Here is a 15,000-nt window from a genome sequence, read left to right as displayed (position 1 = left end):
TAATTTAATATAACTATACTATAACTTAATATTACTATACTATAACATAATATAACTATAACTCTACTATAACATAACATATAAGATAACTATACTATAATTTAATATAACTATACTATAACATAATATAACTATACTATAACATAATATTACTATACTATAACATAAGATAACTATACTATAACATAAGATAACAATATACTATGAAATAATAATTTAAAAAAAAATTGTACATTGAAATGTGGGGTGTCAGACAGCCACTGTGCCTGTCAGCTCTCTGCTTGGCCAACAGCGCCGCCTAGCGGCCTGGTTGGGCCGTTCACCGACGAGCTACACGGAACCATTGTTTTGGTTTTCAGTCGGATATTGTTTCATGTGACACTGAACGGGCACCGGCCAGCCGTCATGTACAGCTGCATCTCACGGTAAGGCTGCCGGTTCGAGTACTGAGCGATGGCGTGTTTACGGTTCCGTTCGCTGGTATCGGTGTTAAAGTGACTGTCAGAAAGAAAGACCGAAAGAAAGACCGAAAGAAAGACAGACTGAAATGTAAATCCGTTGTTGACCTTTGGCACACATAGTAGTCAGGTCAACTCAACAACACTGGTCCAACGGAGACGAGTCTTCGCAATCTGCTGCATTTCAAAATATCCCAAATAATGCGAAATAGTGTTTATCTGTTGATTCATCTTATCCTGACACTTACTGCCGAAAACTGTCGGGATTTTCTTCTTAGAAACAGTAGTGTATAAGCAGTTATTTAAAACCAGCAATTTGGTGATTTATGACGTCTAAAAATGACAGTGGTGTGTATGTTAGAGTGTAAAACCCACTGAGACCCAGACCTCTTCTGCAGCTGCATCCTGTCATCAACATCTCTACAACAACACACTTAAATACAAACATCAATACTTATCAGGAGAAACAATCACATCCTTCACCAACGAGGTCCTCCATCAATCAACACCCAAAACTGCCTAAGCAGCACTTGTGTGTGTGTGTGTGTGTGAGACACTGTTTCTTGTTGTATTTCCTGTCAGGAGTTTGCGGACCAATGGGAGACTTCCTCCAGCATACACCTCCTTGCCTCGGACGGTTGACCACACACACACACACACGCCGCACGGCCGTCCCCAGCGCTGTTTACACTCCGTGACATCATGGCCGGGCCGATGGCGACCTCTGACCCGGCTCCTCCCCCCGGTGGAGCGGCTGATGAGCGGCAGCGCGCGCAGGAACAGGAAGCTGCCAAGTGCATTTCCTGTTTTAGAGAAACCTCTGCTGCCTGTTTACCAACACGTCTATGAACAGAACCTGCAGAACAGCCTGGCCTGCCAGGAGAGGTAGGCCTAACCCTAGTCCCTAGCCCCTAGTCCCTAACCCCTAGTCTCTAGTCCCTAGCCCCTAACACCTAACCCCTAACACCAGAGCCAGAGGTAGAGCTGCCTAATCTGTCATCACACATCACAGTCTGTCAGTCAGCAGTGTTCCAACCCCCCCCTCCCTCCCCCCTCCTCCCCCAGGTACCAGCTGTACAGAGGTCAGGTGATGCGGGGGGGCGGGGATGAGGCCGTCTCCAGACACACCGGCAGGAACAGGAAGCTGCTGGTGCAGGACCGCCTCCGCCTTCTGCTGGACGATGACGACTTCCTGGAGCTGTCGCCCCTCGCCGGCCTGGGCCTCCCCTACGGAGACATCCCCAACGCTGGCTGTCTAACAGGTACCCCAACCCTAACCCCTAGTCCCTAACCCTAGCCCCTCGTCCCTAGCCCTAGCCCTTAGTCTGTAGTTCCTAGTCCATAGCCCCTAGTCCCTAACCTCTAGTCTCTAACCCCTTGCCCCTAGTCTCTAGCCCTAGTCTCTAGCCCCTAGTCCCTAACTCCTAGTCCCTAGTCTCTAGCCCCTAGTCCCAAGTTCCTAGTCCCTAACCCTAGCCCCTAGTCCCTATCCCCTAGCCCCTAGTCCATAACCCCTAGTCTCTAGCCCCTAGTCCCAAACTCCTAGTCCCTAACTCCTGGTCCCTGGTTCTTAGTCCCCAACTCCTAGTCCCTAACCCCTAGTCCCTAACCCCTAGTTACATTACATTTACATTTACATGTATGCAGACGTCTTTATCCAAAGCGACTTACAACAAATACATTTGTTTAAGTAAGTGAATCATCTATCCATCAGTCATCATAAGATAAAGTAATCTATGCTCAGACCAGGGTTAGGGGTTAGGGTTAGGGCTAGGGCTAGTACAGGGGGGTAGTGGGGGTGAAGAGGTCTCTAGGGCTAGGGTTAGGGTTAGTACAGGGGGGTAGTGGGTGTGAAGAGGTCTTTAGGGTTAGGGTTAGTACAGGGGTTAGGGTTAGATTGGTAGTGACTCTAAAGTCCTGACAGCAGTGAGAAGCTCGTTCCATCAGCGGGTCGCCAGGACAGTGAAAAGCTGTGACCGAGTAGCACGGCTGCTGCATCCACGTAGAGGCAGTGGTGCCAGGCGGGCAGCCGAGGTGGAAAAGCGGAGTGATCAGGCCGGGGGGGTGTGGGGGCTGACCATTGCTTGCAAGTAGGGAGGGGCTGTTCCCTTTGCCGCCCGGTAGGCAAGCACCAGGGTCTTGAATCTGATGCGAGCTGCTACTGGGAGCCGGTGAAGGGTGCGGAGGAGGGGGGTGACATAGGAGAATTTGGGGAGATTGAACACCAGACAGGCAGCAGCGTTCTGGATGAGCTGCAGAGGCCTGATGGAGGAGGCAGGGAGACCGGCCAAGAGTGTGTTGCAGTAGTCAAGGCGAGAGATCAAGTGTTTGGACCAAAAGTTATGCTGCTTCTCTGGTGAGGAATGGACGTATCCTTCTGATGTTGTAGAGGAAGAATCTACAGGAGCGTGCTGTCGCTGTGATGTTCGCCACACAGGATAAGTGGTTAGTTCCTAGCCCCTAGTCTCTAACCCTAGTCCCTAACCCCTAGTCCCTGGTTCTTAGTCCCTATCCCCTAACCCCTAGCCCCTAGTCCATAACCCCTAGTTCCTAGTCCCTAACCCCTAGTCCCTAGCCTCTAGTACCTAACCCCTATCCCCTAACCCCTAGTCCCTAACCCCTAGCCCCTAGTCCATAACCCCTAGTTCCTAGTCCCTAACCCCTAGTCCCTAGCCTCTAGTACCTAACCCCTAGTCCCAAGCCCCTAGTCCCTAGTTCCTAGCCCCTAGTCCCTAACCCCTAGTCCCAAGCCCCTAGCCGGCCTCCCCTACGGAGACATCCCCAACGCTGGCTGTCTGACAGGTACCCTAACCCCTAGTTCCTAGCCCCTAACCCCTAGTCCCTAACCCCTAGTCCCAAACCCCTAGTTCCTACTCTCTAACCCCTAGTCCCTAGTTCCTAACCCCTAGTTCCTAGTCCCAAACCCCTAGTTCCTAACCCCTAGTCCCCAACCCCTAATCCCTAGTCCCCAACCCCTAACCCCTAGTCCCTAACCCCTAGTCCCCAACCCCTAACCCCTAGTCCCTAGTCCCTAACCCCTAGTCCCCAACCCCTAACCCCTAGTCCCCAACCCCTAGTCCCTAGTCCCTAGTAGCCACTCCTGTAGATTGGAGAGATGGAATATAGAACATTACCTTCCTCCAGCTGTGACGTATGTCTCTGGTTCTTCTGGAAGGTTTTAGTGGTGGTGGTAATGGTGGTGATGGTGGTGGTGGTGGAGATGATGTTGGTAGTGGTGGTGATGGTGATGGTGGTGGTGATGATGATGATGATGGTGATCGTGATGATGATGGTGATGACGTTCGTGGTGATGATGATGGTGGTGATGATGATGATGATGGTGATGATGGTGATGGTGGAGGTGATGATGGTGATGGTGGTGGTGGTGGTGGTGATGATGGTGATGGTGGTGATGATGGTGGAGGTGGTGATGATGGTGGTGGTGATAGTGATGATGATGGTGGTGAAGGTGGTGGTGATGATCAACCCTCTCTCCCTCTAACTCCACCGCCCCCCCTCCCCCCCCGCCTTACCCTCCCTCCCCAGGTATAGGGAGGATTAACGGCTTGTGGTGTGTGTTCATCGCCAACGATGCCACAGTGAAGGGCGGTACAGCTTATCCAATCACGGTGAAGAAGCAGCTTCGGGCACAGGATGTTGCTAGGCAGAACAGACTGCCATGCGTCTACCTGGTGGACAGTGGCGGCGCCTACCTCCCCCTGCAGGTCAGAATGAAAACTACAACCAGAACTATAATTACAATAAAGAGAATAATAACAATAGTAATAATAATAATAATAATAATAATAATAATAGAATAACAACACAATAACAACATAATGATAATAATGATAATAATAATGATCACTATATTAATAATGATAATAATGATATTAATAATGATCATGATATTAATAATGATAATAATGATAATAATAATGATCATGATAATAATAATGATCATGATAATAATAATGATAATAATAATGATCATGATATTAATTATGATAATAATAATGATATTAGTCATCATGATAATAATAATGCTAATTATAATTATGATGATAATGATGATAATGATGCCTGTCCTGTGACTCCGCCTACGATGTCACTTCTGTTCACCTCTACGATGTCGATTGTTCCCGCAGTCTGAGATCTTCCCTGATAAGAACCAAGGGGGGCGGACCTTCTACAACGAGGCCATCATGTCTGCCATGAAGATACCTCAGGTGGGGGCGGGGGGGGGGGCTGGCTATCATGTCTGCCATGAAGATACCTCAGGTGGGGGCGGGGGGGGGGGCTGGCTATCATGCATGCCATGAAGATACCTCAGGTGGGGGCGGGGGGGGGGGGCTGGCTATCATGCATGCCATGAAGATACCTCAGGTGGGGGCGGGGGGGGGGGCTGGCTATCATGCATGCCATGAAGATACCTCACGTGGGGGGGGGGGGGGGGGGGCTAGCTATCATGTCTGCCATGAAGATACCTCTTAAGTAAGTGAATCATCTATCCATCAGTCATCATAAGATAAAGTAATCTATGCTAGGACCAGGGTTAGGGCCATAGGCAGTCACAATGCTAGAAGAAGGATTTTTTAATTTTATTTATTTATTTATATATTTTTTTATATTAACAGGAGAGAAACTTGTACAGGGGGGTAGTGGGGGTGAAGAGGTCTTTAGGAGTCCCTAACCCCTAGCCCCTAGCCCCTAACCCCTAGCCCCTAATGGATGCAGTACCCCTCCCGTCATGTAGGTGGCGGTAGTGTGCGGGTCGTGCACTGCGGGGGGCGCATACATCCCCACCATGGCAGAAGAAGCGGTGATGGTCCATGGCATCGGAAGCGTGTTCCTGGGCGGACCACCACTGGTCAGAGCAGCGACGGGGGAGGAGGTGACGCCTGAGGAGCTGGGGGGGGCCACACTGCACGCTGGGTAAGGGGGGGGGGAGGGAGGAGGGGGGAGTGCCCCTCAAACCTTCTCTGTAGGCCTGAGGGGATTGGCTATCTACAGTATCTATCTGTCTATCTATCCATCCATCCATCCATTCCCTAACCCCTAGTCCCTAACCCCTAAACCCTAAACCCTAGTCCCTAACCCCTAACACACTCTAACACCCTCTAACACCCTCTTACACCCTCTTACACCCTCTAACACCCTCTAACACCCTCTAACACACTCTAACACCCTCTAACACCCTCTAACACACTTTAATACACACTAACACCCTCTAACACCCTCTAACACCCTCTAACACACTTTAACACCCTCTAACAACCTCTAACACACTTTAACACCCTCTAACACCCTCTTACACCCTCTTACACCCTCTAACACCCTCTAACACACTTTAACACCCTCTAACACACTTTAACACCCTCTAACAACCTCTAACACACTTTAACACCCTCTAACACCCTCTAACACCCTCTAACACCCTCTAACACACTTTAACACACTCTAACACCCTCTAACACCCTCTAACACCCTCTAACACCCTCTAACACACTCTAACACCCTCTAACACCCTCTAACACCCTCTTACACCCTCTAACACACTTTAACACACTCTTACACCCTCTAACACCCTCTAACACACTTTAACACCCTCTTACACCCTCTAACACACTCTTACACCCTCTAACACACTTTAACACACTCTAACACCCTCTAACACCCTCTAACACCCTTTAATACACACTAACACACTCTAACACCACTATTGTCAAAGTGGGGTACTTGTACCCCCGGGGGTATGTGGATCGATCTAGGGGGTACGCAAAATAAATGTGTGATTTACCTTCAACAGTCCTGTTGAATAACCGACTGCAGTCTCAGTACCAAAAATAAATGTATGCACCCGATCCAACAGAATAATATGATCACAATGTCTAATATGGAAGGGATCATGTTCATAGAATATCAATTAGGCTACAAAATAACCAACAGTGTGAATCACGCAGGGTCGTTAAATTTAGCTGGAACGTATTTCTCGAATGTTGCCTTAACATAATCCCGCCTACACAATCCATTAATTATGTTAAATAAGAAAATGAAAATAAGAAAGAAAATAAGAAAAATTGAAAAGTCATAAATACTAACTGAACAATCTGATCACCACTGGTTTAATTTTTAAATGACAATTATTTTGGCGATAGAGTGCATGTAGGCGCATGGGAAGGCATCTTGAGTGAGGGTTAGGGTTAGACAGAGTGCATGTAGGCGCATGGGAAGGCATCTTGAGTGAGGGTTAGGGTTAGGTAGAGTGCATGTAGGCGCATGGGAAGGCATCTTGAGTTAGGGTTAGGGTTAGGGTTAGGTAGAGTGCATGTAGGCACATGGGAAGGCATCTTGAGTGAGGGTTAGGGTTAGGGTTAGGTAGAGTGCATGTAGGCACATGGGAAGGCATCTTGAGTGAGGGCTGCTGCCGTGCAAAAGCCACAATTGTAACCTTGAATCGCTACATTTAAGTTTCTCTTTTGGTTCTGTTAATCATTGATTAGATGTGGTGTGATGGAAGTATTCTCTCACTTCGTCTCATTCACTCTCTGTCATTTCACTCTCTCTCTGTCTCTCTCTCTCGCACGCACGCACGCACGCGCACACACACACACACACAAACACACACACACACACACACACACGGTGTAACCTTGCATCAGCTGATGCCCTCTGTAACAAGTAATGTATGGACTTTAACTGCTGTAGCATATTCTATTTTTTATATTCTTAAATTTAGCGTGAATATCTTCCTGTGCCTATGAGTGCACGAGAGCAGACACCTCTTGACCAATCACAACAGTGTTTATGCTCTCACGCCAAGGAATACAAAATTGCCGTTCTACATGCTCTTCATCCCTGACATGAAAGCTTGTTTTACACCGCTAATTTGTGGGAAGAAAAAAGAAAAAAATGGATAAATGGATAAAAAAAAGTTCAGCCCCACACCCAGAGTGGCAACAGAAGATTGTACTGGTACTACAGATGAAGCCCCTGCTGTTGGGAGCAGCTGCTCAGGTCATCCAGGTATGACCACCAGTTCTGATGCTGTCGCTCTACTGGTGCTGCTAGCCAAGCTGCCACCAATATGGACAGTGATGACGAAGCAGCCCAAGAGCCACAGACCCCTGCCCCAGGAAAACACCAGACCCCTGCCCCAGGAAAACACCGGACTCCTGCCCCAGGAAAATACCAGACCCCTGCCCCAGGAAAACACCAGACCCCTGCCCCAGGAAAATACCAGACCCCTGCCCCAGGAAAACACCGGACTCCTGCCCCAGGAAAATACCAGACCCCTGCCCCAGGAAAACACTAGACCCCTTCCCCAGGAAAACACCAGACCCCTGCCCCAGGAAAACACCAGACCCCTGCCTCAGGAAAATACCAGACCCCTGCCCCAGGAAAACACCAGACCCCTGCCCCAGGAAAACACCAGACCCCTGCCCCAGGAAAACACCAGACCCCTGCCCCAGGAAAATACCAGACCCCTGCTGTCTAATAACGGTTTGAAACCTTCGCTCTTGCGCAGACATTTAGAAACGATACATGACCATTTGAAAAACAAGCCACAGCAGTTTTTTGAGCGCCAATTGAGACAACTTTCTAACACCAAGGAATGTCTAACAGCGACAGAAACGTCTTACATGGTCAGTTATAGAGTGGCTAAGTCAGGCAAGCCTCACACTATTGTGGAGGACCTCATTGTCCCCACTGCTATGGACATGGCTGAGAAGATGTTGGGGGAAAAGGCCAAACGGACTTTTCGGAAGATGCCTTCATCAGACAACACTGTGTCACGACGCATCAGTGACATGTCAGCAGACGTTTTGAAACAGCTACTACTTTGCATACAAGCCAGTGAATTCTATGCATTACAGTTGGACGAATCAACTGATGTAGCGGGCCTGTCTCAGCTATTGGTATAGGTCAGGTGTATTCATGGGGGATCTATTCAAGAAGACATCCTCTTCTGCAAACCGCTGGAAACCAGGACAACTGGGCAGAACATTTTTGGACTACTAGACAGCTTTATAACATCACATGAACTTACGTGGACCAAATGTGTTGGAATCTGTACAGATGGTTAACCCTAACCCTAACCCTAACCCAAAAGCCATGACGGGGAGACACAGCGGAGTAGTCACTCAAGTGCAAGCAGTTTCCCCCAATGCCACTTGGGTACACTGCAGCATCCACAGAGAAGTGCTTGCTGCCAAGGGAATGCCTGACAGCCTGACTGAAGTGTTGAATAGTACGGGGAAAATGGTGAACTTTGTTAAAGCAAGGACCCTGAACTCACACCTTTTTTCCGCCTTATGCAATGAAATGGGCAGCGATCATTTAACGCTGTTACTCCATACTGAAGTCCTGTGGCTATCAAGGGGGAACGTTTTGGCACGGTTTTCTGAATTGAAAGACGAGCTTAAAATGTTCTTCATTGACCACCTTTTCATTTGTCGGACAAGTTGCATGACGATGAGTGGCTCACAAGGTTGGCCTATTTGGGGATATTTTTACTCGCCTGAATGAACTGAATCTCAGACTACAGGGCCTCTCAGCGACGATATTCAATGTGCGGGACAAAATTGAGGCCATGATTAAAAAGCTGATCACCTGTTTGAAATCCAAATAAAAAGCAGGAATTATTGGATATTCTGTCTCATATATTTATAATTTATGTGTATTATGTATATATGTGTGTTTACTTTTTGTTTATGCAGCAGAATTACAAACACAACCATTGTAGTGAGCTGTCTGTGGTGCTGGGGGTCCTCAGTAGGATGGAGAGGGTCTCAGGGGGTTTGGGAACCACTGCTCTAACACCCTCTAACACCCTCTAACACCCTCTAACACACACACACCCAACCACCCAACCCACCCAACCACCCACACACCCAACCCACAACCTGTAGAAATAAAGGTTCAATAAATTCAATAACAACAACCCTAACCCTGTGCTTGTAGAGTCAGCGGTTGTGTCGACCATTTTGCGTCGGTGGAGACGGAGGCGTTTGAAACCACCAGAAACATAATCTCCACCCTGAACTTTGCCCTGCCGGGGGGGGAGGGGCTGGGTGAGGGGGGGGAGGAGCCGCTACACAACCCAGAGGAACTGATGGGACTGGCACCAAAGGACTACAAGCATACGTTGGACGTCAAACTGGTGAGGTTAACACACACACACACACAGACACACACACGTGAAATGTTTTGACTCTTCGGGTACATGTTGATGTTGTTGTTGTTGATGTTGTTGTTGTTGTCAGATTGTGAGTAGACTGACAGATGGCAGCAGGTTCCAAGAGTTCAAGGCTCGATATGGAACGACGCTGGTCACTGGGTTCGCCCGGATAGAGGGGTGAGACACACACAAACACACACTATGCTAGTATGCTATGCTACAGGTTAACTCTCCTCTGACTATGCTATGCTACGGGTTAACGCTCCTCTGACTATGCTATGCTACAGGTTAACTCTCCTCTGACTATGCTATGCTACAGGTTAACTCTCCTCTGACTATGCTATGCTACAGGTTAACTCTTCTCTGACTATGCTATGCTACAGGTTAACTCTCCTCTGACTATGCTATGCTACAGGTTAACTCTCCTCTGACTATGCTATGCTACAGGTTAACTCTCCTCTGACTATGCTATGCTACAGGTTAACTCTCCTCTGACTATGCTATGCTACAGGTTAACTCTCCTCTGACTATGCTATGCTACGCTACAGGTTAACTCTCCTCTGACTATGCTATGCTACAGGCACCTGGTGGGCGTGGTGGCTAGCAACGGGGCGCTGAGCGTCGCCGCGTCCCTGAAAGGAAGTCACTTCGTGCAGCTTTGTGACCAGAGGGACGTCCCCCTCCTCTTCCTCCAGAACACCTCCCCCGGACCCCCCCCCACACACACACACACACAGGTACACACACACACACACACACACACACACACACACAGGTACGCACACACACACACAGGTACACACACACACACACACACACAGGTACGCACACACACACACACAGGTACACACAGGTACACACACAGGTACACACACACAGGTACACACACAAAGGTACACACAGGTACACACACACCACGTACACACAGGTACACACACACAGGTACACACAGGAACACACACACACACACACAGGTACACACAGACACACACAGGTACACCCACACACAGGTACACACAGGAACACACACACACACACAGGTACACACACACACACACACTCACACACACACACACACAGGTACAGACCACCCTCACGCCTCAAACTGGTGTGTGTGTGTGTGTGTATGTCTGTGTGTGTGTGTGTGTGTGTGTGTGTGTGTGTGTGTGTGTGTGTGTGTATGTATATATATATGTGTGTGTGTGTGTGTGTATGTGTGTGTGTGTACCTGTGTGTGGTAGGCCGACACCAACAGCAACACACTGAAGGCCCAGGGGTCGATGATGTCAGCGGTGGCATGTGCGTCCGTCCCCAAGGTTACCATCGTCATCGGAGGTTGCCACGGCGCTGACAGCTACGCCATGGTTGGTGGAACGACACTTCCTGCTGTGGTCACATGTCCATATGATGTCATCCTCAGTGGTGTTTAACTGAAGCCTGAAAATTGTTTTTACTGACTGGGCTTTTGTTTGACTTGTTAACCCTGTGTGTAAGTGAGTGTGTGTGTGTGTGTGTGTGTGTGTGTCTGTGAGTGTGTGTGTCTGTGAGTGAGTGTGTGTGTGTGTGTCTGTTAGTGTCTGAGTGTGTGAGTGAGTGTGTGTGTCTGTGTGTGTGTGTCTGTGAGTGTGTGTGTCTGAGTGTGTGTGTGTGTGTGTCTGTGTCTGTGTGTCATGGAACGTAGGGTCTTTGAGAAAACAAAATAAATAAATTATTATGATTATTATTATGATTATTATTATGATTATTAACATTTATGTTTGTGATGTCATCCAGTGGTAACAAACTGGGGAGCTTTCCAAACTGACCTCCAGTCATGTGATGTTTGACCTCTGACCTCCAGTGCAGCCGGGCGTTCGACCCCAACTTCCTGTTCCTGTGGCCCAACGCCAGAGTGTCTCTGGTCGCCCCCGGTTACTCAGCCGCCATGGTAACCGAGGAGGAGGAGGTTGCTAAGGTCAATAAGAGGTGAGAGACACACACACACACACAGACATACACACAGACATACACACAGACATACACACACACACCCTCCAGAAGATTCATACATGTATGGTACAACTACAACTGGAGGAGGAGAGTTCTTATTGGTTAACGTGTGTGTGTGTGTGTGTGTGTGTGTGTGTATGTGTGTGTGTAGATTGGAGGAGGAGAGTTCTGCATTCTTCTCTTCCGGCAGACTCTGGGACGACGGAGTTATTCTACCTCAGGACACCAGGAAGGTACACACACACACACGCACACACACCACACACATAGGTACACACACACACACACACACACACACACACACACACACACACACACACCTGGCCTTAAGAATATACCTGTGTGTGTGTGTGTGTGTGTCTCCAGGTGCTGACTGATTGTCTGGAGATCATCAAACAGCAGCAGTACCAGCTGTCCTCAGAGAAACTCCGCTCTCCTCTACTCCGAATCTAACAACTACCCCCCCCCCCACACACACACACACACACACACACACACCACACCACACCACACCACACCAAAGTAAATTGCCAATTTGCCTTACTAACCCTAACCCCAACCACAACCCTAACCCTTACTGGTGACATCATGACTGAATGTCTTCATCACCAGAGAGGAACCATCAGCTTTTGACAAACGTGTTTTTCAGAGGAATTAATCGCTTTCATAACGAATGTTAGAATCGCTGTTGATTCATCATGTGACTGTTTTTATTTGTATAAAAGTAGTAGAAAACGCATCATGTAAATAAAACTACAGAAGTTTGAAATGTGTCTTCCTTCTGCCTATGCTGTGCTTATGTTTTGCTAATGCTACATACATGCTGTAGTATTGATACTCCAATTTTGTCAGGTATGAATAAAAGTGATGTCATAGCAATTGAAATCTTTGAAAACTAGTTGTGTACAGTCCATTACGTGTCCTAAACAGAGCAGATTGGGTACTCTGAGGCGTCTGGCCGCAGGAAATATCTAACAACATTTGCTAAGACATCGCTTTACACTCAAACTCACCTGATATGCGTTCTAGAAGTGTTCCTGAGTGGGTTAGGGTTAGGGTACCAGAGGGTTAGGGTTAGAGTTAGGATTAGGGTTTGGGTTTGGGTTGAGGTTAGGGTTAGAGTTAGGGTTAGGGTACCAGAGGGTTAGGGTTAGAGTTAGGATTAGGGTTTGGGTTTGGGTTGAGGTTAGGGTTAAGGTTAGGGTTGAGGTTCGGGTCAAGGTTTGGGTTAAGGGTTAGGGTTAGGTCAAGGTCAGTGCCCGAGTCAGGGTTAGAGCCAGGGTGGCCCTTTGTTGGAGATAACATTCAGCTTCAAAAACCCATGAGGTCATGAGGTAGGTATTCATTTTATTTTAAGTGCTGGAAATAAAGTGCTGGATAAAGGAAAGTGCACACATCTGGCACTCCGGATTGTTTCAGCAGCGTAAAAAAAAAGTTTAAATTTTTTTTTTTATTCCTATGGGACTGTTAGGGTTAGGAATGTATTTATTTGAGACTGTTAGGGTTAGGAATATATTTCTAATAGACTGTTCGGATCTCTTTTAAGATACATTCATTCTAAGAGCTCAGAAGAGAACCATAAATTGTCTCCATCTTCTATTCTCAACTTTTTAACTGGAGCATGCTCATCTGCCACAGAAATAAACAGGAACAATGCCAACTCAGCATCAGGAACATAGGAAACACTGGGTAGATCACATTGACACAGTTCATGTAGAAAACCTTGTGTATCAAAGTTTCTTTTTGAAATCATACTGGGATTAGACATCTCTGCCACACTGGGCGATCGATGAATATGTATTTCTGGTGTCCATTTGTCAAGGAAATGGGTCAGATATGGGTAGATTTCCCAGGGTTTTTCAAATTTGGCTGTGTGGGTCACTCCTCAGTGACCCTGTGTCAGATGTAGATCTCAAAAGATCAAAAGAAACTTCTAAAGAATAGTGAGCCATGAAATGGTTTCACATGTTATTTCAGAACTATAAAACAATGATAGAAAATAAATCATGTCAAAGATCATGTAAACACATCACAATCATGTCATCATGGACCAGAATCTAAGAGGAATGTTTCCAACATCTTCTGACTGTTAGCCCACCACCAAACCAGAAGTGGTGATACACTAGAAAATTAAAAAAAAAAATGTATTTACATCATGAGGAGTGCGTGTCAAAACTTTTTCTTCTTTTAATTCAGTCGAGTATTGAACAAAGCCCTGGTGGAAGGCCGTGGTGATGGCGCCCTCCCGTGTTTACATCTGGTATTGCAATGCATTTCAGCTGAATGTGACGCATGCGCAGTAATTTAAAGTATTATCGTCTTTGAGTCGGTTTGTTTCAGCAGCGTAAAAACAAACAAACAAACGATTTAACATTCAAATGTATTTATTTGAGACTGTTGGAGTTAGGAATGTATTTATTTGATACTGTTGGAGTTACAAATGTATTTATTTGAGACTGTTGGAGTTAGGAATGTATTTATTTGAGACTGTTGGAGTTAGGAATGTATTTATTTCAGACTGTTCGGTGACAACATCTTTGACAACATGGTAAGTTTACGTCTTACGTTTCTTGTTTGTATCCAGAAGGAAAAGAACTTGAGTGTAATAGAACGTTAGTAGCAGTAGCTAACCCTGACCCTAACGTTAGCAGTAGCTAACCCTAACGTTAGCAGTAGCTAACCCTGACCCTAACGTTAGCAGTAGCTAACCCTAACGTTAGCAGTAGCTAACCCTAACGTTAGCAGTAGCTAACCCTGACCCTAACGTTAGCAGTAGCTAACCCTAACGTTAGCAGTAGCTAACCCTGACCCTAACGTTAGCAGTAGCTAACCCTGACCCTAACGTTAGCAGTAGCTAACCCTAACGTTAGCAGTAGCTAACCCTAACCCTAACGCTTTTAATTCAGTCGAGTATTGAACAAAGCCCTGGTAGAAGGCCGTGGTGATGGCGCCCTCCCGTGGTTACCAACTGCTATTGCAATGCATTTCAGCTGAATGTGACGCATGCGCAGTAATATCAAGTATTATCATCGTCTTTGAGTCGGTTTGTTTCAGCAGCGTAAAAAAACCCAAACAAACGATTTAACATTTTCAAATGTATTTATTTGAGACTGTTGGAGTTAGGAATGTATTTATTTCAGACTGTTCGGTGACAACATCTTTGACAACATGGTAAGTTTGCGTCTTTCGTTTCTTGTTTGTATCCAGAAGGAAAAGAACTTGAGTGTAATAGAACGTTAGTAGCAGTAGCTAACCCTGACCCTAACGTTAGCAGTAGCTAACCCTGACCCTAACGTTAGCAGTAGCTAACCCTGACCCTAACGTTAGCAGTAGCTAACCCTAACGTTAGCAGTAGCTAACCCTGACCCTAAC

General features: G+C 47.0%; 1 protein-coding gene across 2 annotated transcripts; it reads left to right on the top strand.

The window, feature by feature from the left end:
• The first annotated feature begins 381 nt into the window (after positions 1-381).
• LOC310816358 (biotin-dependent 3-methylcrotonyl-coenzyme A carboxylase beta1 subunit) lies at positions 382-12,513 on the top strand. Of its 2 annotated transcripts, none has more exons than XM_083686513.1 (13): positions 382-425; positions 1,041-1,343; positions 1,524-1,720; positions 4,005-4,183; positions 4,607-4,687; positions 5,215-5,393; positions 9,423-9,621; positions 9,725-9,816; positions 10,220-10,376; positions 10,881-11,003; positions 11,480-11,604; positions 11,780-11,861; positions 11,995-12,513. In XM_083686513.1, the coding sequence occupies exons 1-13, from the start codon at positions 406-408 to the stop codon at positions 12,079-12,081; spliced, it is 1,824 nt and encodes a 607-aa protein (XP_083542639.1). In that variant the 5' UTR covers positions 382-405; the 3' UTR covers positions 12,082-12,513. The 2 variants fall into 2 exon arrangements, with proteins under 2 accessions (XP_083542639.1, XP_083542640.1); XM_083686514.1 differs by lacking the exon at positions 382-425 and adding an exon at positions 453-549.
• The last annotated feature ends 2,487 nt before the right edge of the window (positions 12,514-15,000 follow it).

The sequence above is a fragment of the Argentina silus genome (assembly GCF_951799395.1).
Source record: "Argentina silus genome assembly, chromosome: 15".
Lineage (NCBI taxonomy): Eukaryota > Metazoa > Chordata > Actinopteri > Argentiniformes > Argentinidae > Argentina > Argentina silus.
Note: the sequence above shows the minus strand (reverse complement) of the source record. Positions and strands in the feature narration are given on the sequence as shown.

What these genes read in the sequence shown, in the direction of transcription:
- LOC310816358 (XM_083686513.1), top strand. Translation starts at nt 406, where the DNA reads ATGTACAGCTGCATCTCACG. An exon ending in CAACGCTGGCTGTCTAACAG is followed by an intron (nt 1,721 to 4,004) that starts GTACCCCAACCC and finishes CTCCCTCCCCAG; the next exon opens with GTATAGGGAGGATTAACGGC. An exon ending in CTGCCATGAAGATACCTCAG is followed by an intron (nt 4,688 to 5,214) that starts GTGGGGGCGGGG and finishes CCCGTCATGTAG; the next exon opens with GTGGCGGTAGTGTGCGGGTC.